Source organism: Papaver somniferum, chromosome 8, assembly GCF_003573695.1.
Source record: "Papaver somniferum cultivar HN1 chromosome 8, ASM357369v1, whole genome shotgun sequence".
Classification (NCBI taxonomy): Eukaryota; Viridiplantae; Streptophyta; class Magnoliopsida; order Ranunculales; family Papaveraceae; genus Papaver; species Papaver somniferum.
In genome coordinates this window covers 14446355-14471946 of record NC_039365.1, presented here as the reverse complement: position 1 = coordinate 14471946, position 25592 = coordinate 14446355, and the positions used below count along the sequence as shown (strand labels likewise).

At 37.1% G+C, this 25592-nt stretch overlaps 1 protein-coding gene across 1 annotated transcript; it reads right to left on the bottom strand.

Annotated features, from left to right (window-relative positions):
* Positions 1-628: 628 nt before the first annotated feature.
* On the bottom strand, positions 629-2989 carry LOC113305135. Its single transcript, XM_026554235.1, has 4 exons — positions 2544-2989; positions 1363-2226; positions 950-1169; positions 629-844 (listed from the first exon to the last, which is right to left on the bottom strand). The coding sequence occupies exons 1-4, from the start codon at positions 2987-2989 to the stop codon at positions 629-631; spliced, it is 1746 nt and encodes a 581-aa protein (XP_026410020.1).
* Positions 2990-25592: the final 22603 nt, after the last annotated feature.

Genomic DNA, 25592 nt, shown 5'->3' with positions numbered 1-25592 from the left:
ATTGAAGAGGAAGAAGAGTTTTTAATCTTCATTCAAGATCACTTTCTGAATTCCTTCTAAACATTTTTAATCTTCAGACAAATTTAAGTTTTCAACTTTCTGTTTAAGACTTGTCACTATTATAAAGACCTTGAATTAATGTTTTTTATTAGTTTCAATATTGATGTTTTGAAAATAGACTTGTGTCAGTACTAAAGTATGTATTACAGGTTAGGAAATATTAAGGTGTACATGATTGTGCACAGTTTCTGACAGAGTAGAAAATCTGACAGGCAATGGTACAGGAAGGTGTACAAATGGTACACATGTACTAACAGAAACATAAAATAGAAAAAGTAATAACCTAGTATCAATCATTAAACAACAAAAATAAAAACTAATTACTGCATTAGAACTAAAAAAAATGAATATTACTAAACAAAATAAACTAGTATCATCCATTGTACAGCAAGGTGTACATAATACTACACATGTAAAAAGACAGGTAAGAAAAGTGAAGTGCACAGGAAGGTGTACATAATGGTACACAGATCCTGACACTAATTATCCATGAATACAAAAGACATTACCAAAAGTAAAAACCAAAAAACATAGAATCTTTCAAACAAATCAAACATAATAAAAAGCATCAAGGCATGGGGCAGGTAGCTCTGTTGTGGTGACCAAGAGTAAAGCACTTTGTGCACATCATAGGCCTCTTTTGCTTCTCCCAAGCCTTCTTGAAACGCTGTTCTCTTCGTCTACCGGGTGGAGGCACAAGAATAGGAACAATAGTCCTATCACTAGGATCATAAGACTGCGGCTTGTCATAATTGGGGATTGGCAAGATGATCTCTTGGTATGTCTAGTTGTACCATTTAGTGGTGAAGTATGTCTCAACAAATGAATAGATGTCCTCCCTTGTAGATTGAATGGCAGCACAAGCATGTGCGCAGGGAAAACCATTTACTTTCCACCTGTGACACGTACAAGTTCTCTCCAACATATCTACATAATGAGTGCGGGGAGACCTGACTTCATACAATCTTTCCATAGACTCAACAACAGTCCAAGTACGACCAATGTTGATGTTCTCGTTTAGTAAATCCTCGTATACGAGAGTGAGCCTAGTGTTAAAATTTTCAAGACCTTCTACACTTCTCTTAGAATTCATTTGAATAACCTTCAAACTAAGATAATAAAAACACAAAACATAAAATCAAAACATGATATAGAATAAATACAAATAAAACATGTGTACAACAATGTACACACAATTGCAGAATCACAGATATAACATGTGTACAAGTATGTACACATCAAGCAAATCCATGTGTGCGACAGTAAAAAATAAATGAATGAAACACTAAACATAAAACTCACCGTATCGCATCGAGAAGAGCAAAAGCAGGCAGCTTTTTGAACTCAAGAATCCAGTTATTGAATGACTCGGCAATATATGAAGAGTGAGCAGCATATCTGCATACAGGGAAAAATGCATTTTCCCATTTATCCTTTGGAATGGTCCTGAGATAATTAGCAACATGTCCACAACCAATTGCATGCATGCCCCGCAAAGCTCGTTCAAAGTTCGTTGCTGTGTAAGAGTAAGAAGCTTTGTAAAACAAATTAATAACGACATTGTACTTTGCATCACCTTTTCCAATAGGAAGATTGCACTTTATGTGGTAAAAGCAATAGATGTGGTATGAACCAGGAAATGCTCTTGGAATGCCCTGCAGAAGTCCTTCGTGACGATCACTAAGGAAAACAATCGGACGATCATCGACCACTTTTTGAAGATTATCCAGAAACCAAAACCAATTGTCTTTGTTTTCAGATAAAACAATAGCAAAGTCATATGGGTAAAAACCATCATTTCCATTGACACATGTTGCAGCCATCAAAGTACCCATGAATCTACCAATGAGGAAAGTAGCATCCAAGTAAATCATGGGCCTGAGATACCTATAGTTATGCTTGCAAGCACCGAAACAGATGAAAATCCTCTTAAATCTTCCAGTTTCTTCATCAACTTCAAGTTTCACAAATCTATCAGGATTAGTTTGCTCAATGGCTTTCACATACCAATTTAAATCGCTATACGACTTCTCGTCGTCACCATATTGATCTTCAAATATAGCTTCTTTCCCTCTACGGGCATGGTGATACTTAATATTGGACCCATAAATCTTCTTAAAGAGTGACATGATCTGTTTGGGTTTTAAAGTGGGATCACCCTGTATACTATCAACGATCAAATGCTTAACTAACTTGGTTGTCACCACAGGACTCTTCAACCTCAAACCAACACCACAGCTACAAAAAAAAATCTGGAATAAGTAATGTGCACCACATTGTACACTTAATAAAATCTCAAAAAAAACAACACACATGCAAAAAGAAAGCACATACCAAGCAAGAATATGAAATTTACACCACATGTGCCACCCAAAAAGCCTACAATAAGTAATGTGCACCACAATGTACACCTAAAACAAGTCTACATATTAAAACCTAAAAATCAATAACATGAATCAAAAAAACAAGTGAACACCACTAACCTGTGAATAACGTTAGAATCTTTCATCACAAACCGAGAAATATCACCATTCACAGGCCCAAAGTGAATTCTCCAACCACAACCATCTTCTTCGCACTTCGCAGTAAAACGAGTCTTGTCGTTTTTAAGAATAAGAATCTTGTAACCAGTACACATCTTGTATTGATCAACAGCAATCCTTACAGCTTTAACACCACCCACAAATTCTCTACCAATATTGTCAAAAACATAACGCCATTCATCGATAATGAGAGGCTTGGACTTGTCCGCGTCATGATCGACCACCCTTACAAGCTTAGGACTTTCACTTACAAAAGAGTTTGAAGTACTAACACCAGAACTACTGCTACAACCAGAATTAGAACGAGACAAAGACCTTGAACTAGTGCTACAACCAGTATGCTTCAGAATCACATCAACATTCAAATAGAAATCTTCATTGTTCATCTAAATAACAAGAGAAACTAAACCTTGAATTTGTATATCACCTTGTATAAAAACTACTTGATTAGTATCCATATAGGAAAAACGTATACTCAAAAGGGACAAAGACCTCCACTGCTTGATTAGTATCCATATAGGAAAAACGTATACTCAAAATGCTTCAATTCATCAACGGTGATTAAAGTATTAACACGAAACGCAGAAGAATGTTCACCTAGTTTCAAAACAGCATGAACAAACTTCTCAGACATATTTGATACACCTACATATAACGAAAGATATAATAATAGTTTCAGATTCGCATAATCTAAAACTTGAAGAGTGTACAGGAAAGTACACATTTAATCGAAGGAAAAAATCAAATAACAGTAAACTTCAAATCAAAACTATTCCATCGATTAATCGAAGATATAACAAAAGCTTCAGAATCTTACTAGAACACATAATTGAATAAACCAAAAGCATATGATCTAATATCAGCTCGATTTCATATCATTCATCATAACACCAAACACCAAAAAACAGTAATCAAAATCATTCCCCGAAAATCAAAAGCTAAAATACACCAAAAATCAAATCAATAACATACAAACAATAAGATGTAACAGATTGAATTCATATCATCAACTGATAAAATCAACAAAAAAAACTAAATATCAGAAAAGAGATTTAACGATGAAGCAAAAACAGAACTAACCTGAATTTGAATTCCGTTAAATATCTGGAATTCGTGAAATCCAACATAACCTCTATGAAACTGTTAAATCGCTGTTACTTGTAAAGTTGAATTCTTGATCATCTATCTATGAAATCTGACGTGAATTCAAATCTCTAGTCCAAAAATAATCCCGCAACTACACTTTACCAGTAATCTAAAGTTGAATCGCAACCAAATTTCTCTCTGAAACTTTTAAATCGCCTACGAATTTCTTCTATGTCCGGCTCCCTGTTTTGAACTCATGTTTGAGATCTGAAATTTTCGATTTCAAATCGTCGTTTTATGTATGGAATGGTCTCAACGGTAGTTACAGGATATTGGAAATACAGGAAAATCGGGATCGGTCACAATTATGGACTAACTCGTCCATATTTGGGTTAAATTGTTTGAGACGTGGCTTTTTTAGACTAGAGATTACTAGGCCTGAGATGAGAGGACTAAAGCGTCCCATGCCCAGTAACTTTGGGACTAAATTTCAATTTCTACTTATTTATATTTATCCTTCCAAATATACTTGCAGTATCTCTGGTTGTGGCCTTGTGGGTGCATAATGGATCAATATGTCCTACGAAGAAAAGAATCTCAAGCTTTGTGGCTAAGAACATGACATCCATATTCCAAGAGCTAGGTAATGCATATTCATGATAGAAAAAAAGTCGTAAATCAATTTTAACGTGCAAATGTGCAATGTCAGATTCTAGTTGGTTACAATTATAAATGTATTAAAAATTGCATTATTGAGAACAAATGAGATCCACAAGTAGTTTTTATTGTGTTATTACTTATTAAAAGAAAAGAAGAACGCACAAGTACTAGTTTATTAGCATTACAGTATGGTGGTTGTTCTGATCCATTTTTCCAATTATCGTTGAAGAAGAACTTTCTTGTTCACACTGGTTGTGGCCGGTCACTTTCAACGTGCAAATGCGATATAGCAGATTCTAGTTGGTATGGTGCACATGTATTATAAACAAAGAATTTAAAGAAGAAAAATGCACTGAGTGGTGTTGGTTAAACTTCAACATAGAAATCACTAACAAACTGGTTAGAACAAGATTAGGAAATTGATGTAATCCTAAGGGAATTAGAAGTCACCTAGTTCTAAGAAAAGGAAAGACATGTAATAAGTTAATAGGACTAGGAAAAGGAATTCATAGTTCTATATATATATGATCACCAAAGTTGTGGTTGATCATATGAGCAAGATTAGAGCTTGTGTTTAGTTTTGAGAGATTTTCTAAACATCAATAAAGAGAGTTGTCTTTATATAAGCTAAGTTTCATCTTGCAGTTGCCATTAATTGGTATCAGAGCTTGTTTCTGATCCATGGAAAACGAAACCACCATTGTGAGTGCAAAACCGTTCACGCCACCATCAATACAAGTTCCAATCCTCAACGCCACAAACTACACAGTATGGGCCATGAGAATGAAGGTACTGATGAAAATCTACAAAGTTTGGGAAACAATTGATCCTGGTACATTGGACCCAGACAAAAACAATGTTGCCATTGGATTACTCTTTCAAGCAATACCAGAATGTCTTGTTCTACAAGTTGGTGAACAGGAAACTTCAAAGAAAATTTGGGATGCAATAAAGGCACATAATCTCGGAGCTGATCGAGTTAAAGAAGCCCGTCTGCAAACCTTAATGTATGAATTTGAAAGAATGAAGATGAAAGACACTGATACTATTGATAGCTTTGCAGGAAAGCTATCAGAGATAGCCTCAAAAGCTGCGGCACTTGGAAAATCCATTGATGAAGGTAAACTGGTAAAGAAGTTTCTCAATAGTTTACCAAGATCCAAGTATATTCATATCATAGCTTCTCTCGAACAAGTCTTAGATTTAAAGAAGACTAGCTATAAAGATATAATTGGAACATTGAAAGCATATGAAGAGAGAATCCTTGATGAAGAAAACAATGGAGAAACTCAAGGAAAACTCTTGTACATAAACTCTTACCAACAAAACTCTGTGACAAGAGGAAGAGGTCATGGAAGAGGTGGTAGAGTAAACAGAGGCCGAGGAAGGGGAGGAAGGTTTAACTCACAGGATACAACAACAAGTCAGAATGATCAAAACCAAGCGAAAGAAAATAAGGATAGACCAAACATTATTTGTTACAGATGTGATAAATTAGGACACTTCTCCTCTGTATGCCCTGAAAGAATACAAAAGATGGAAGAAGCAAACAAGAATGAAACAAGGGAAGCAGATACAGCTCTTTTCATGCACGAAGTTGTATTCTTAAACGAAGGAAACCTAATACCAAAGAACTACGAATGAAAGGATGGAGAAGAAGGAATCTGGTATTTAGATAATGGAGCCAGCAATCACATGACTGGTAAGAGACACTACTTTTATGAACTCAATGAGAAAATCAAAGGACAAGTGAAGTTTGGGGATGGATCTTCTGTAGAAATTGAAGGTAAAGGATCAATTCTATTTCAGAGCAAGACCGGAGAACAGAAGCTTGTCACAAGCATCTACTTCATCCCCAACTTACAAAGCAACATTCTAAGTTTAGGAAAAGCTACAGAAGTTGGATATGATGTTAGAATGCGACAAGATTATCTAACAGTTCATGACCCAAGTGGAAGACTTTTAGTTAGAGTCTCACGCTCACAGAATAGACTCTACAAGATAAGTCTCATGATTGGAATGTCATTGTGTCTGAATATGAGACTGGAAGATCAGACATGGAAGTGGCACGCAAGGTTAGGACACATAAGCTTTAGAACTTTAAAGGCAATGTCACAGAACAAGATGGTTCGAGGGATACCACAGATAAACGATGAGTCAAGGATCTGTGAATCATGTTTAGTTGGGAAACAAACGCGTCAAGGTTTTCCAAAAGCAACAACATTCAGAGCCTCAAAGCCATTAGAGCTTATTCATGCTAATTTATGTGGTTCTATTACACCACAAACCCTTGCAAATAACATTTACATATTTGTTATTATAGATGACTTCTCAAGATATATGTGGTCTATTATTATCAAAGAAAAGAGTGAAGCATTTGACAGATTCAAATATTACAGATTATTCAATCCAACAAAGAAAAGAGTAATAGTGAGTCGAGATGTGGTATTCGATGAAAAAGAGAACTGGAAAGAAACTAATGATGGGCCAAGTAGGGATACATGAATGTTTCACATGAGATGGGGTCAAGTAATTGATGAAGGCGAAGGACCCATAATCATCAATACCGATGGAAACAATGATGTTAATCAAGAAGAAGAAGAGAATAATGAAAACACTGAGAATAACGAAGAAGTAGAAGAAGAAGAAGAAAAAGAAGAAGAAGAGATAGATGAAATAAATCAACCCATTCCAATACGAAAATCAACAGGATAGATACAAAAGCCACAGTATCTGGAGGATTACGTTCTTCAAGCTGCAGAAGAATGTGAGATTATGCTACTTTCTATTAATGATGAACCAAGGAATTTTCAGGAAGCAAAGGTCTCGACTAAATGGACACAAGCATGTAGAGAAGAAATTATTTCAATCAACAGAAACAAGACTTGGTTTCTAGTTGATAAGCCAGATGGGATTCAGATTAAACAAGAAGTTTATGCAAGGAGAATTTTGAAAGAAGCAGGACTTGAAACTTGTAATCCAACTAAGATGCCAATGGAGTTTGGACTTAAAGTTTCAAAGGCACAAGAAGAAGCAGAGATTGATTCAACGTGTTATAGAAGAAATGTTGGGTGTCTTAGATACTTGTTACACACAAGACCAGACTTGGCTTTCTCAGTGGGAGTAGCTAGTCGTTATATGCAAAGTCCACGCAAGTCTCATGGTGACGTAATAAAGAAGATATTAAGATATCTAAGAGGAACAATGAGCTATGGATTGAAGTATGCTCGAGGAGGATCAAAAGGAATTGTTGGGTATAGTGACAGCAGTCATTATATTGACCAAGATGATGGAAAAGGTACAACTGGTCATATATTTTACCTAGGAGATGCACCTATCACATGGTCCTCACAGAAGAAAGACACGGTAGCTATGTCATCATGCGAAGCTGAGTTCATGGCCGCAACAGAAGCGGCTAAACAATCAATATGGCTTCAAGAACTGTTGGGTGAAATCAAAGGAAGAGAACCTGGAAAAGTTCTCATCAAGATTGATAATAAGTCTGCAATTGCACTCACTAAAAATCCAGTGTTTCATGGGAAGACGAAACACATTCACAAAAGGTATCATTTCATACGAGAATGTACCGAGAAGGAGATCATCAACGTTGAACACATACCAGGAACTGAGCAGAAAGCAGATATATTGACAAAGTCATTAGCTCGGATCAAGTTTGAAGAAATGAGCCAATTGATTGGAGTACAAGATATGTCACGGGTAAGGTTGAAGCTTAACGGGGAGAATGTTGGTTAAACTTCAACATATAAGTCACTAACAAGCTGGTTAGGACAAGATTAGGAAATTGATATAATCCTAAGGGAATTAGAAGTCATCTAGTTCTAAGAAAAGAAAAGACATGTAATAAGTTAATAGGACTAGGAAAAGGAATTCATAGTTATATATATATATGATCACCAAAGTTGTGGTTGATCATATGAGCAAGATTAGAGCTTGTGTTTAGTTTTGAGAGATTTTCTAAACATCAATAAAGAGAGTTGTCTTTATATAAGCTAAGTTTCCTCTTGCAGTTGTCATTAAGTGGTACAGAAGTCGTTATAGTGTGTGTTTTGCATGTTTCGACCTGCTTGTCTTGCTTCCGAAATTCTACAAGAATGGTATAGAGATTAATAAATTTCATTGAGAATTTTCTAATTACTGATACAGATTGTTTTCTTTTTTTATGAATTTAGTGACCTGCTTCTCTAATAGTGGTTGTGTATGCTTCCTAGATAGCAACGCAAATAAGGCATTCTCATTTTAATTTTTTTTTAAGTTTAGGGAGGAAAAATAGTTCATCTCCAATAGTGTTGTTAGTGATTTTCTATGGATTAAATGTAAATTTTATTTTTAGTAATTTTTTGATTTTATTATAGCTAAAAATGGTTATTTAATGTATTGGAATTAATTAGATAAGCAAAAGCTTACTAGGATAGTTTGACATTGTCAAGGATAGTTAGACATTCACCTTGACAATGTCTAACAAAAATTAAGCCGTGTCATTTTCACATTAATTCAAGAAGTTGGGTTGGGGAAGAATTTTAAAGAAAATGAATGTCTATCCTATATGGACTTAGACATTTATCCTCACATACATTCTGTTGGAGAAGCTCTAAGAATTTATTGTGGCAAACATACTTGAACCCAAATTTCAAGTGCTTCAATTATTATAGAAGCAATTGGTATCCCATCGATAATTTGAGAAGGATAGCGAATCTTAGCTTCGAGTAGATGGGTTCTCACTCCCACATTTTGCAAATTTCACAAATTCAACATCTATTACGTGCTATTGGTTCAGCCTACCCTGGATAAATATGAAAGGGGTCAAGGAGCTATGTTAAATTAGGCTCTAGGCGCGCTGACAAAAAACTAGAAGACACGGCGCCTTTTTTTCTAGGCGCACTTTGGCCATTGATCACGCCTTAACTGTGTTAGTATTCTTATTTCCGCAGGTTATTTCTATGACAATACACCAGGCCTAGATACTTCAGTAAGTAAAAAGCCTCAACATATTGTCGTCTTTGACACAATTGAGCTCCCTAGTGGAGGGTGCCGTCCATTTATATTCCCACTAAATCGCCCCTTCAAGGAAGCCACCCCGTAACCATTTTGGTTGAGCTCCTCCCATCCGGTTACTGAATGACCAGTGTTGTCGCAATCTCATACTTTTCGTCTAAGTGGGGTTTCTTTGGACCGAGTGTATAACATTCCAGGCCATTTTCTTTTCCACTGGTCTGCTTTTACACCCCATACCGGAGATCTTATTCGCTGAGTGGTTAGTTCTCAGTGGCCTCCGGTGGATGGTCTTTTCTTTCACCCCAATAATTTTCTTTCCCAAGATACACCAGTTATGACGCGCGTTAGGGCTTAAGGGTCGCCTCTTACACACTGTGCAGTCCTCCGGTCGCACAGTTTTGTGCGAACTAAGTTGAAAAGCCATAACTGTAGTCCCAGCCTCCCTAAGTAGAGGTTTTAATATTATTTTGCTTCCCCCTATGGAGGTCTTACGAAATTTATTTTTTTAGCTTCATTCGATACGTTGATGGTGAGTGGACGCAACAGATGCTTTTCAGATGCCTTCCCTCCATATTTTGATTGTCGCATGTTTGAGTGACAGGTGGCCTTTTTCCCCTTATGTTTTGGATAAAGGCTTGATTTCTAGCGAGGTCGCCTTTATCCTCTTCGCATGTTTGCCTCAACATTCTTTTTCGTGATTTTCCTTTCTTCTTTTCTATAACTTGTGACATGTCGTTGGTTCCTTCACTTCGCCTTGTAGTTATGCGGATATGATTCACCTGTTGTACCGTCTTCGCCCATTGTTGGCCCCGGTTCGCCGCCTTCTTTTTCATCATATATTCTTTTCGCCGCAGCTGACGTATCTCTCCCAACAGATTCTTGTTTGTTTGTCTCACCCTTCTTTCTTCGCAGGATCTTTTATAACTTTTCCCATATTCTATTCCCAATTCATATTCTCGTATCCTTCTTCTTAGGTTTTGATTTTCTATCATTAGCCACTCGCGTTCTTGTGTAAGGTTGATTCGTTCTTCTATCAGTGTTCTCTCTGTTTCTCTCCACTGTGCGAATCGTACTTCGTTTTCGCATTGAAGTGCGAAGATTTCTTCATCTCGATTTTGGTAGTGGAACTGGTTTTCTCTTCTTTCATCTCCTCAATTGATGTCTATCATCGGTCTCTCTGGATCATACGGTTGAACCCATTCCGTCCAATACTACGGGTCTTCCATGGTTGTAGCTAGCTCTTTTCCGTGTCCGCTGTCAGAATTTCCTCTCTGCATTGCTAGAGTTTTTAGGATCAGGACTTTTCTAATCCGGCGAAGAACAAGGTTTTGTTTTTATCACAGTGACTTTCCACTTGCTATTGAAAGCAGGTTTGAAAGGATGACAACTTCAAGTTTCAGGTGAGTTCTCTTGGAGGAATGGTAATGGTTGACAGTTTCTACTGAATCTTATCAAGTGAGGAATAATCATCCCCTCCTTCTAGCGCCAAAATGTAGTTGCGGAAAATCCCACAACTATACCAAGTGAAGTAATAAGAGCACAAAGTCTAAGTCATGGATATAAACTCAAATATTCATGATATTATGTACCACATGACACTAAATATGATCTTCAAACAGGCTTCTATATTGAGAATATGGTATTCTTACAATGATCACAAAGATTCAATCTTACAACAATGGATATGATAAGTAAAACTCAAACCCTAATCACTTCCTTTTCTCTCCTTTTATGTGGTTTAAATCTCTGTTCTTCAATGGACTCTCTTTCTTCATTATTCGAATCCTTATATAGACAAATATCAAGGTAGAAGACAACTAAATTCACGTGCAAAATCTCTGCTAGATGTTCTCTGTTCAATCTGTGTTATTCGCCAGGCTTTAGGCAGATGTCGCTGTCTTTCGCGTGGCTGTTCGTAATCTTCATGGTAGATGTCGTGCCATATCTGTCGCATGGTTGTTCTTTGTGCATCTTTCTCCTTATCGCGTGATTACTGTTCGGCTAGTATTTCTCTTCTTCGTGTTGATGATGGTATTAATTAGTGCGAGGTTGTAATTTAGTTCTGTGCGAAATTTCCCCCCTACACCACCTACCTGACAGGGGACGACTTTATTCCAATCTTGGGGGATGATGATCACTACTATTTCATCTGTGGTGAACCTGGTCACTGTGAATTTAGACAGAAGGTTGACATTCAAGTTGCTTCCCAAGTTCCAGATGTTTCACCACCTTCACCACCACCTTCAACTCCACCTCCACCCTCTAAATCTTCTGCGTCGTATCTTCTCACTAGCAGTGTTCTTGTCAGTTTAGTTGGTGCCGCAGCTTATCTTATTTCTATGCAATAGTTTTGCTTATAAGTCTTGTTGAGATTAAATTCTTTAAAACTATTTACACTAGGGATTTTTATAGTTTTTTTCAATTTGGCAATCATCGTATGGTATGCTTGATTTGTACGAAACTTCATTCTGATTATGTTGAGATTATTAGTTCCATATTGTCTGGGCAATCTAAGATCCTGCGGTTTATAATCCTTAGGGACTCTCCACTCATTGCCAATTTGTTTTGAGTTGGATGCCCGTATTCTAACATGGTATCAGAGCTAGGCCCGTACGCGGGATGCAGACCCGATTTTGGCCGTGACCGAATTTGTCACATGTGCACCCGTGACCGAATGACTGGTCACTCGTATGACCTGTACGTGGGGTGGACCGTGACCGAATGTCACCTGCACATCCATGACCCACACGTGCGTAGGTCCACGTGTTAGGCCGAATGACTGGCCTTACACGTGAGGGAGGGTGTGAAAGAGCAATAGTCCCACATCACTAGTTTCCGCATAATGAACTTAAAATATAATATGGAAGGGCTGCTTCACTCATTGCCAATTGGTTTTGAGTTGGATGCCCGCAGACTTTAACATGGTATCAGAGCAGGCTATTTGTGTGAGTCATTTGACCGCACCTTTACTTCGCGTGACCCGATTTCTTGTCCACGTGTTAGACACAACGAAGCTACATGTGAAGGGGCGTGTTAAGATTATTAGTCCCATGTTGTCTGGGCAATCTAAGATCCTGCGGTTTATAATCCTTAGGGCCTCTCCACTCATTGCCAATTGGTTTTGAGTTGGATGCCCGTATTCTAACATATTGGGATTATTATGGAATTCATTAATGTTTTAATTTTATGTGCTTTTCTGAACCAAATCAACCTAACAGATACAGATGGATGAAAAAAAAGTTATGAATGGAATTTTGAGTCAAACTCTCACTTCACCAAAAAGTTCATGCAGTAATATTTAGAAATTCCAAATAGCAGAATTATACTGGACAAAATTACTGGGAAAGCTAATGATTTTCCTAATACGTCCTTGAGATGTCTTAGAGTGACCTCTCGAGCTACGTCATTGCCAAAAAGGCAAAAACCTCGTATAATCTAGAGTCTAGTGCAGCAACCAGTCAAAATACTGCTGCTGCAACAAGGGATACACAATCTCTTGAAATTCTAACGTACACTTATTAGGAAATAATATATGAGAGTCTATATTTAGGAGATATGCACATTAAGTTGTGAGAGTTATATTAGGAAAGTGTCTATGTTTAGAGTTTGATCTTAGTTAGGAAAGTACCTTGAGTGGTCGTCAAGTTTGTGAACAATATAAATAGGTTGTTGAGCCATGAAAGTTGACACACCGAATTATTATCAATGTAGATGTTTAATGCTTCCGCGTTTATGCTCTCCTCTCTCTTGCTCGATCCTTAACATGGTATCAGAGCGAGGTGAGAGGAAGAGAGAGGAGAAGGAGAAAGAGTTAAAGAGAATTCATGGTACGTAGTTTTCGTTTTAAATTATGATGTTTTTAGGGTTTTTAGATTAAAAAAAATAATAAAAATAATCGATTGTATGAAGTTTGATGATAAGAAGAAGGTGTAATAGTAGTCTTGTGCTGCTGCTGAGGAGTTTGTCCAGCTGTTTTAGGGTTTGTTCGTGAAATTTTTATTGAAGAGAAAAAAAAAGACTTGAAGCTAGTTAGATGAGAAGAAGACTTAGCCGCGTAGGGTGTTGCTGCCATAGCCCTAATCCTATATCCAAGACATCTGTCGAAGGATTACAAAGTGAATTCAAAGTCGAGAACATAAGATGACTCCGAGTCACGAGTTGGAGATAATTATTTCACCGAGATTTTTGGAGTTGCATGACGGTGTTTGCTTCCAATTCCAATATACGAAGATTATTTGTGTGCCGAGAGAATTAAGATGGATTGAAGTGGTTGTTCAAAGATGAATAATGGTGATCGATCACTGCTGTGTGATACTGGCAGAGAAGATGAAGCCGAATCAGATGTTCTTCACGGAGTGAAGAAGGAAGAGCTCGATGTTTGCTGTGATGGAGCTCGGGTTAAGAAACAGAGATGGCGATGAAGGGATGACGTAGTGAGAAGTGGTCGCTGCTGTTTGTGAAGTGAGAGAAGCTCGAGTCTGCAATGAGGTTTTGCCATTAGTTCTTGCTGGTGAAGACGGGATGATGGAGGTGCTAGAAGACTTGGGTCGTGATTAAAATCAAGTTAAACAGCTCAGAGATGTTGCTGCCATGATCAAGGGTTGAGGTTTGATGGAAGAAAGAGAAGACCAACAATGGAAGAAACACGAACTAAGTTCGTAGCTGCTAGAGTTTAAAACAGAGAAGGAGTCTGTGGTCAAGACCAGGGACGTACCATTACTGCCCTAGATGGTCACAAGGTCCGTTTAAAAAAAAAAAAAAAAGGAAAGAGAGTGTTATTGAAAATTTGTAACAGTTTGGGTGTTACAAAGAAGAATCGTTACAGAAGCGTAACAGAAGCAAGTGTGACAGTTCTGTCAGAGGTATTGCAGAAAGTTGTTAAACATGTTGGAAGAAGTGAAGTGTGGTTGAAGAGTTTGTGGCAGAAACTTGGAGATCCTACACAGTGTGGCAGACTTTGTAAAGACGACAAGATTGTGAGAGAATCTTGAAGAACAAAGAAGTGTGAAGGTTTCGCAAAAATAGCGTGACTGGAACAAGAGAAGAAGAAACAACATTCATGTTGTGAAGAAAGAAAAAAAAAGAGAGAAGAAAACAATCACCAAGAGGTGATGAGAAAAAGAACAACAATAATAGGTTGAAACCCTATGAGTTGTCGAGAGAGTACAAAAAGTATTCTATCGAAGAAACCAAGAAACCAAGAGTACAAGAAGTGTTCTACGAAGGGAACCGAAATGTTCTAAAACTACGAAGATGGGACCGCAATGTCCTTAAACTACGAAGAGAGGACCGAAATGTCCTTAAACTACGAAGAGGACCGAAATGTCCTTAAACTACGAAGATGGGACCGTAATGTCCTTAAACTACGAAGGGGACCGAGATGTCCTAAAACTAAGAAGATGGGACCGTAATGTCCTAAAACTTCCGAAGGGGACCGAGATGTCCTAAAACTATGAAGATGGGACCGAGATGTCCTAAAACTACGAAGGGGACAGAGATGTCCTAAAACTAAGAAGATGGGACCGAAATGTCCTTAAACTACGAAGGGGACCGAAATGTCCTTAAACTACGATCTGAAGATTTTTTTTTCACAAAAGTGTTGAAAAAAAAGAAGAAGAAAACTGAAGTTAAATTTCTTTTGTCCAAGATGGGCATTCGTGATCTACATGCTCCATCTTGAGGGAGGGTATTAGGAAATAATATATGAGAGTCTATATTTAGGAGATATGCACATTAAGTTGTGAGAGTTATATTAGGAAAGTGTCCATGTTTAGAGTTTGATCTTAGTTAGGAAAGTACCTTGAGTGGTCGTCAAGTTTGTGAACAATATAAATAGGCTGTTGAGCCATGAAAGTTGACACACCGAATTATTATCAATGTAGATGTTTAATGCTTCCGCGTTTATGCTCTCCTCTCTTGCTCGATCCTTAACAACACTTCACTTAGGAGAGTGTGCTAGGTCTGCTACAAAGTTGGAAGAAACTCTAAAGAAGCAACCAATTCCACTTCCTTGTAGGAACCAGAGCGGTTTCGGGAATCAACAATTAAAAAGTTCAAAGAAGTTTAGCAACCAATTCCACTTCCTCAATCAGAAAGGTTTTGGAAATCATCTCGTGATCTGGACACAATAAAAAAAGATTATAGATAGAGATCCTAATAAGATTCGATACCATAAACATACACATTCACAGTCATCAGAAGATATCCAAGAGAAGAGAATTAAAACAAGTTTCCTAAGAAAGTCACGTCTTTACGTGGGATGGTGTGGAATGCTAGTAGGGTGCAAGCTGGGAAATGGGCTGGGCATTATACTGGTGAAGATGCACCTTATGTTTATACCACGAAGGATGTTCGTGTTCCCTTATTAACTGAAGTGCCGGATTCTTCAGACGACTCCGAAGAGGAATGGATGGTTTATAAGTTGTTGGAGGATTGATTCATTTTCTCATTTCTTGTACAATTTCAACCTTCAATTGTGTATCTTGTTTGATGTATAACTCGTATTTTTAATTGTAATGCTGTTTCTAGGACGTTATTTCAACGTATTTCTTAAATTATTGTTGAGAAGTTCATGTTTGTTAGTCAAGGGCAGAGCTGGTCGGGTGCAATTGCATCATTTGTTTCTGGCTCTCTAAGCCAAAAAAAATCTAAATCGAGCTTTTTATTCGCTTTTAAAAATTTGCCTCCACATAATGGAAAAATCGCCGTCCGTTCCTATCTCCTATCTTTGCTCTGGCTTTACCACATTATTGCGCTCTACTTGTTTTTATAGAACTCGTTTACAGTGTGCCTTAGAGCAACCACAGTCATGAGACGGACCAAATACCAAAAGCCAGATTAAAAGCCAAAAAAATTTGGTATTCTGAGTGTTCAAACGCAATGGGGGACGACCAAAATTTGGTGAAGCGTAACTTATACGAACGCTTGGTGCGAGACGGAACTTATAGTCACGTTTCTTGACCGAGCATCTTTATAATATGCGTCTGAACGAAACGGAGGTATTACGTGCGCCTGATTGAGGCGCAGGTATAGTTCACGCCTAACATGGGACGGCGATGGAAAGTGCGTCTACTGGGACGGAGATGTTATGCGCATCTGATACATACGGAGATAGAAAGTGCGTATGACTCGGGCGGACATAGAAGATGCGTCTGGGTAGCCAAAGAAAAAAATCAAAAATGTCCGTGAGAAGTAAATGATTTGAGCACTGCACATTCGTTTCTTGCTTCCTCCTCAAAGCGGGTAGTTTATGATGTTGATATGGATGGGGGGCGTAACTGCTTAGAGCAACCACATCCATGGTGAAAGAGGAAGTTAACTGGGTGCATATAATCAACGAAAATTAAAACTGGTATCAGGCGCACACTATTCTTCTACCCATCTCATACGTAACTTAAAGTTGCGTTTCATCCAGACGCACGTATAATCAACGCCCATATCATACGTAACTTAAAGTTACGTTTCATCCAGACGCACAATAAAACTACGCCTGATATTGGGCGGATGTATTAGATGCGTTTGAAGGGGCGGAGTTTATACATGCGCCTGACTCATACGGTGTTTATATGCTCGCCTGATTGCATATGGTGATTAAACTTACGCCTGGTTTCATACGCTCCTAATACTTCCGTCCCACTATATCTTCTTTAGTCTGGACAGACGACCACATTTGGTCTCAAACCCTAAATTTGGCGATCAAATTTGGGTTTACTCCTCACCACTGCGGCACTCTCTGGGACCACATTTGGGTTTAGTACCCAAATTTGGTCGTGACTGTGGTTGCTCTTACCCTGGTTGTATATATTGTTCTTCGGAATTTGATTTATTGAGCAACTGTACGTGCAGCATCTTAGGGAATGTAAGACCAATGAAAGTCTGGTTGTGGCCCTTGTAGGTGCACAAATGCATCAGTAAGTCCTAAAAAATAAAGAATCTCTAGTTTTGGGGCTAAGGACATCCATAATCCAAGCCAGATGAGGCATATGCATCATGAGAAAAAGTGGTCAATCAATTCTAACGTGCAAATGAGCAATGTCGGATTCTAGTTGGCTACAATGACAGATATATTACAAATTTCATCATTGAGAACAAATGAGATCCACCAGTAGTTTTTATTGTGTTATAAGAAAGAACAGAAAAATTCACAAGTACTAGTTTATTATAGATTATTAGCATATAATATGGTTGTTCTGGGTGAAGAATTTCTTTCTTGATCACACTGGTTTTGGCCAGTCACTTTCAACGTGCAAATGTGATATAGCAGATTCTAGTGGGTGATTATTATTATTTTATTTTATTTATTTATTTTTATAGGAAAAGCTTAGGCCTTGAGAGACACATAAGACTAGTATAAAGAAGTTGTATTGGTATTGGCAGTGGACGAGCCACTCAGCCTGCCAACGTTGTTTTTACAAAAAAGAGCTAAATTGAAAGTATCCATGTTTTGACTACGATGGATGATGCTAAGATTCAGTAAAACAAAAGATATTGGGTTTATGTCAATATTTATACTACTTTCTTCTTGAGAGGTTCTTCTTTCATAATAGCTAAGATAAAATCTTCCTCTAGCGGCTTCATGGTAGAGCATCTTGAAACAGACCAGTATATCCATTGACTCAGCAGATATGACGATGTTTGTGTGCTGCAATTCTTTGGCCTACTGGAAAGCTAGGTCTGCCCCTCCTATTGCTCCCCCTTCTCCAGAGTATCTTGGATATCCTCTGGTTCCAATGATGTTTCCTGCAAAATCTGTCATAGTTAGAGCAGTATAGTATAATGAATTCTCAGGGTCTTGTAGGGTGCATATTTTGATATTATTCCCAAACTCTGCTTCTGCATTCAGAGTATATGGAGTAATGGTATGATGTAATGGAGCATTAGTTTCCTCAGGTAAGAGTGTGAAACTGTTCATGATATGATCTTACATATAATGTATTCTATTATGATTGCATAAATGTTACTTAATACGGAGAGAAGTTACTCCCACATTAGGCTGAATTTGTTTGAAGATAAAATCACATCTAGCTTTCAAGATATACCAACAAGTAGTGCCATAAATGTTGCAGTCAGTGCTAGTGTTTCCAAGTTGGAAGTAGAAATTATTGTTGTCGAATTGAGTATGGGAGGAGCCAAGAATTTCCTGCCAAACCAGAGTAGAAGCAGGACAATTTAGGAACATGTGAGAATGGTTTCTTCTTCCCCACTATTGCAAACAGTGCATGTAGGGTTTATGTAATGGAGTATGCTAGCTGTTTTGGCATTAGTGCGAAGAATTCCATGTGCACATTTCCAGATAAATATTCTGATGACTTGAGCCACTTCCATGTTCCAGATGGCTTCCCAATTCCCTGTTATAGTATCATTTCTGTAGAGGTGACCAATTTTTGCCTTGTATAACTCCTTGACAGCAAATACTCCTGTGTCATTAAGATTCCATATTATCCTGTCTTCTTTATTTGGATGTGTCTGCAGGGTGGTAATCACTGCAGCCTTGTCATTGCTGAAGTAGGTATAGACTTGAGTTTCATCCCAAGTTCCATCTGGATGAAGTAAAGACTCTAGATTTTCAATGTGTTGTGGGCAGTTCTAGGGTTTTGGTTGTCTTGATGTGGTGTTTGGGATCCAGATGTCTTCCCAAAGTTTTGTCTTTCTCCCATTGCCACAATTTTCCAAGAGAAGCGTTGTTGGATGTTGCTCATTCCTTCTAATATTCCTTTCCATATCCATGAGTCTCCATCCTTTGATATTGTATCCATGTTGAGTACATTTCTGCCTAAGAGATATTTGGCATCCATGAGCTTGTACCATAAGGAGTCTTTATTCTGCTCAAGTCTCCATCCAATCTTTGTTATCATAGAGTTGTTGAATAGTTCCATATTCATGAACCATAGACCCCCCAGTTCTTTTGGTTTGCACACTGCAGTACAGGCTGTAGGATAATAACACTACAAGAAAGTGAGTCTGTTACCACGCCTCTTTGCCACACATCTATGTATGATGCGGCAATAAGTTGGTTGTAGCCACAGTGGAAAATTAGTGTGGCATCATGTATACCATTTTGCCACATGCATGAATAGCTGAGGCAAAAAATCAATTCTTGCCTCGCATAATTTAAGGGTGGGGCAATAAGTAATGCTCTGGCCTCATACATGTGGCAATAATTATAAATAATGTAATTATTATAATTAATTGGTTTAAATTAATTAGTTAAAATTGTAAAGATATTTATTAATTGGTTTAAATTTTATTTTTTAATTTTATCAATTAATAAATGAGAAATGAAAAGGAAAGAAGTTATCTTACCTTTTATGAAGTGCCTCTGTATGGCGGGAAACCATATGTACATTATTACTTTCTTATTCTAGATTTCCAACTTCCTCTCATAGCCAGAAACCGATCACGTCTAAACCTTTTTTTGTAAACGAATTTGTTTTCTCTCCATCGATCAAAGCCTCCAACTCCATCTCTAATGAAACCCTAGAAATCGAATTCCATCTTCTTTAATTTTTTTTTTGTCGTTCTCAAAACACTAGAAAATTATTTCACATCATCTTAAGCAGATTTTTCACTCTCGATACCCTTAGCAGATGAAATCGCGTTTCTTCTCTCAGTTTATAGCCTCTGGTATTTTTAATTTTATTTTTGTTAGAGGAGAAATCAAGCAAACGAACAGTATCATATGCCCATCAGTAGATGATTCATTTTGATTTTGTGAATATTATAAATCTTGTTGCAAAATTAGGATTTTGGGGTTTAAGATTTTAACATGGTTTTACTTTTTCCCCTAATTTTGTTCTTTAATTTCTGAAAATTAGGTTTGAGATCTGAAATAGAGATTTGCATTTGATTTTTTTCCTCAAAGCCATAACTAAACTACCGTGAGTTGAAGATTTGGATCTAAGCTTGAACCATAGCAAAGGAAATGAGGTAACTGAATCTGTTATTATCTTTATAGATTGGTGTTTTTATGTGAGCTATTGTAATGTTATCTCGTTTCACTTATATTTTATTTCACTCATTCTAGTGTAATAGATTGCTGAAAATGTTAATGTTTCTTCTTTTTTTGATGGATTTGATTGTTCAACTCAGTTTATTATTTTAACTTTTGTATGATTGTAAATTGCATGAAATTTCAAGAAAGTTGCTTAGTCCAAATCTGAATTCCCCTAGGAGACAAGGGATCAGTCAAGTAGGTAGTTGCACAATAATCTGTTGATTCCTTGTAAATGCTTATGATTATAGGTTGTTTTAGAGTTTTGTTGCTTTGTGGAAACTGCTCTCATATATCTCACCAGAATGTATGCATTGCGGATAATCGATTTATGCATATTCTCACTGTTTTTTGTCTGTCTCTTGTATACTAGCTCTCAAGAACGTCACTTTCTGTTTTGTACATGAATGTGTGTTGGTGAACTGTCTCTTTTAAGAGATGGATATTGAATGGTTTGTTGATTCACAAGGTTGTGGTTTGAAGTAAGGAAAAACACAGTTTAAAGACAAACCAATAATCCTTGAACATATATATGGAATCCCTTGAAGTAAGTTAAATGTATTACAAAAGTACAACCAAGGCTTCATGATATTTTTTTAACGTGTACATTCGGTACTTTTCAACAGTTAAAACCAGCTCAACGAGAAAAGTGAATCAGGCCCAACCAGTATTTCATCAACATTTAGAAGAATTTAGGAAATATAATTTTATGTAGTTAAAGATGATTGGTGCATTTAGATATTTGAGTTAAGACAATGAATCCATATAATTTTTTGTATTAGTGAATACTACATTTGTGATGGGTTTTAGTGTTTATGTTTTAAGTACTTTAAAATGTTGTTAGTGTGTTTCTGTAATGGTGTACTTCACCCATATATAGATTTTGAACTTTGCGTTTTATTTCTGCAGTGTACTTTTCTAGAGGTATGAATAGGAATTTGTGTTTTCCGATTTGTTTTTCACTTTTGATTTTCTTTATAGAGACATAAATAATGGTAAATGCAGCCTTCAATCACTTCTGTATTGGTTTATGTTTTGCAAGAATATCATTTTCTAGTTTCTTATGTCAATCAGAACTTTCTTTTTGGGTGAGCTTAGTTTTAGTCATTTCATTGGCTTCTCTTTTACCATTCAAATTTTTTATGTTGTTTCTTTGCTTTCCACAACCAAATTTGACCAGGTCGTGCAAAACTGCTGATTGTAACACTTCCTCAGGAGCATCCTTATAGGCATTTGGAGCAGCTTGATAGATTTAGGGAGCAGCCTTAAAAACTTGTGGAGAATGTTGTTAGACCTGGGGAGCACCTGTACAGATCGCAAACTGGTTATAAGTATCTCTTCTTTGATTTTGAATACATAGAATTCAAACAATATCTTAAACATGCGAAATAGCTCTAAGTGGTCATAGATTTTGGTATGTTTGTATGATTTTTCTCTTACATCTCAAGCTTTATCCATTTGACATGACAATTCTCTGCCATTTCTTAATGTTCTTTTTCCTTGGTGATGTTTGTTTAATTTGATTAGCAGGAAAGCAGGGACTAGGAATGGACGGTTGGGACGAGACGTAGAATGGGATTTTGAAGGTATAAAGTTTTTAAGATTTAGAGTGAGGTTAATGTTAAAGTCGGAAATTGTGTAAATGAAACAAAAAAATTACTTATGGTGAAGATGGATTCTCCACCTTCCTCTGAAATAGATACTTTTTACTTTCTAATGAAATTAAAATTCTATGTCTTAATTTTGTGCTTGTAAAACAATCTTGATGTGTTCATGATCGTGGTTTCCAGAATATTTGAATTCTTGCCGCGGCCAAGATGTGTAATATTTGAAGAAAATATAATTGAAATCTGTAAAAAAAATTAATAAAATAAAACCTTTTTGCCGCACGTTTATTGCCTCTACTGCGGGTGTGGCAAAATATTTTTCTAATGAAATAAAATGAGAACTGAAAATAATAATTAAATATGAAAAAACCTTTTTGCCTCATTTAATTGCCTCACTAACGGGTGTGGCAAAAACCCATGCTATAGCTGCAGTGTACTAGAGGTGTGGCAATAACTTCTTGTCACACAGGTTGTTTCCACATGGTGTGGCAAAAGGTCTTTATGTGGCAAAAGGATTTTGCCACATAAAACATGGGTTCTTGCTACATGGACTAGGTGTCGCAGTACACCAAATTTCTTGTAGTGTAACCAGAAGGATTTTCTATATTTTTTTCCCAGAAAAAATCTCTTTGAAAGTTGTTGATGTCTTTGCAGGTTTTCTTAGGCACCTTGAAGCAGTTCATTTGGTAGATAGAGGTTACAGACTTGATAATTACTTCTCTTCCAGCAGGGTTTAGAGGTGTGTTTTTCCATCCAGTAATTCTCAGCTTCAATTTTTCACTCCCGTCTTGAAGGAATTTATTTTGCTTCTATGTGTAAAGAGGGAAGAGCCTAGATATTTATCATCCAACTGTAGCACTTGAACTCCCATAGAATTGCTGATTTGAGGAATGAGGTCTGGATTAGTGTTTTTGCTGAAGAAGACTCCATATTTGTGAAAGTTAATTAGTTGCCAAGAGGTGCTGCCAAATATTTGAAGAAGATGCATTATGTTTTGAGCTTCAGTCATATTGGCTTTGCAGAATATCATGCAATCATCATCAAAGAGGAGGTGGCTGATAGAGGGTGCAGCTTTGCAGATCCTGATACCATTAATTATGCCCATCTCCTTAGAATGTAGAAGGGTCCTTGAAAGGGATTTCATGCATAATAGAAACATATAGGGGGATAGATGGTCACTTTTCCTCATCCCTCTAGAGGGTTTGAAGAATTTGCCTGGGGAGCCATTTATGAGAACAACAGAGGTGGAGGTTGAGATGCATTGGAAAATTTTGTTGCACCATTGATCATCAAACCCAATTTTGTTCATAATAGTCATTAAGAAAGACCATTAAACTCTGTCAAAAGCTTTTTCCATATCAATTTTTACTCCCATGGTACCAAAATTTCTTTTTTTTTCTTCTTTTTGATCTCATAATATGAATAACTTCATGAGCAATAGATATGTTGTCAGAGATTTGCCTTTCAGGGATGAAAGTAGACTGGTAAGGGGATATGATTTTGTTTAGAAGAGGCTTCATTCTCTGATCTAGTAATTTAGATATGATTTTGTAGGTGGTATTGCAAAGGCTGATTGGTCTGAAATGGCTAGGGGAAGTTGGGGTATAAATTTTGGGGATGAGAGCTATAAAGGTGGCATTCATCTCCTTAAGAAGGTGACCAGAGAGGAAGAAATATTGAACCATTGTGACAATATCATTGCCAATGATGTCCCAGTTAAGTTTAAAAAGTTTGGTGGGAACCCATCTGGTCCTGGAGCTTTATCATTTTCCATGCTAAATAAGATAGCTTTAATTTCATCAGGTAAGTAGTGTAGAAGATATGTACTCGAATTTGACATGCCAATGATGTCCCAGTTAAGCAGATATGTACTCAGATTTGTAAGTAGTGTAGCAGATATGTACTCGAATTTATAAGCAGTATAGCAGATATGTACTCGAATTTATAATCAGTTATGTACTCGATATAATCAACGTGTAAACACACACGTTTGGTAACAATGAGTATTATGGTCATTTCCATGTTTTACTTAATTTTGGACTTCCAAATAAAAAAAAATCCAGTTGGACCCTACGATAAATAACTACTCCCTCCGTACCTATTATAAAGGTGGAGAAGTAAAAAATTGCAGTCCCTATATATAGGAAGAAAACTATTTTCAATGTGTTTTCTTCCTTATATACCCTTATTTAAGCTTACGGGTATCAACAAAGATATTTATTACTAACAATAATTTCCTAGGATAATTACTAATACTACCTTCTCATCCATACGGTTTACTCCAATATTTATTGTTTAGCCAATTTCTCTCACCAGATTCTCTTATACTTTCGTTGTTTAGTGGAATACAAATTCATTGGAAACAGGATATTCATTAACTATCAGAATCTTTATTATGGGTAAATAAGGTAGTTTTAGGGAAATATATGAAACCCAAAACTCTTTTTATTCTACGAGATTTCTCGTTTTCCGCCTTTATAATAAAGACAGAGGGAGTATATGAGGATAGGACCAACCAGCAAATTTCCCCGGTTTCGAAATCCGAAAAATCCTGTAGGATGATGAACTTTACTCTCTTTTAGAAACGGATCTCGGACTTCAGATCCCTAGGTAGTGGGTACCCATTGACATAGCCCCCAAACTCATACCCATTATATTCAAGAATGATTTTTTAGGGACCATGGTTTTTTTGAGGGGACCATGATTTTATGAGGCTGTCTTCCCTATAGTTATATGGGGTATCCTAAAGTGTTGAAATGACTAATCTACCCTTAACCTAATTTAATTTAAAACCAACCTAATAACCACCTATATATATATATATATAACCACCACCTCTTCCCACCACCACCGCCCACAACCGCCGATTACCTCCACCACCATCTCCGATTATCACCACCACCTCCTCCCACCACCACCACCACCACCGCCGATTACCACCACCACCACCAACAACCACCGATTACCACCACCACCTCCGATTACCGCCACCACCAACCACCACCACCTCTATATATATATAGCTTAATTTAAAACATTAACAAGCATATTCTCACAAACCCATTACTTGTCATTCGTTTTTGGTTGAATAAATGAGAAGTAATCATCAAAATGAGTTGAAAATGGAAGTTGCAGACAGGTTTAATGGAGGGTTTTTTTCAGAGAAAATTTCGGTTACGTCGCAAAAAACAAGTCTCAGCCGAACTTTTAGTTCGGTTATGTCGCAAAACGTTATGTTCCTTCGTAAAATAAGGATATCACTGAACTTTAAGTTCAGTTGGTAGAGCAATTTTATATGTAACCGAACACACAAGATGTACCCAAATAAATTATTAAGTTCAAAGTTCGGTTACCTACCATTTTATACTAGGTAACCGAGTATAGCACTGTAACTTTGGTGTGTTTTTTTTATCGGTGAGTTCAGTTAGATACGCTTTTGGATAAAAGTTTGCGAACCAACCGAACTATGTACAGTTGGTAAAATTTTATTTTCACGTAAAGTTCGGTTAGTTATTGTTTGCAAATCAACCGAACTTCTAGACCCTAAGTTCGGTTACATTGCGGGCAAACCGAACATTACACTGTATGACCAAAACCTCCATTAACGAGCGAGTTCGGTAACCTGCGTGTTTG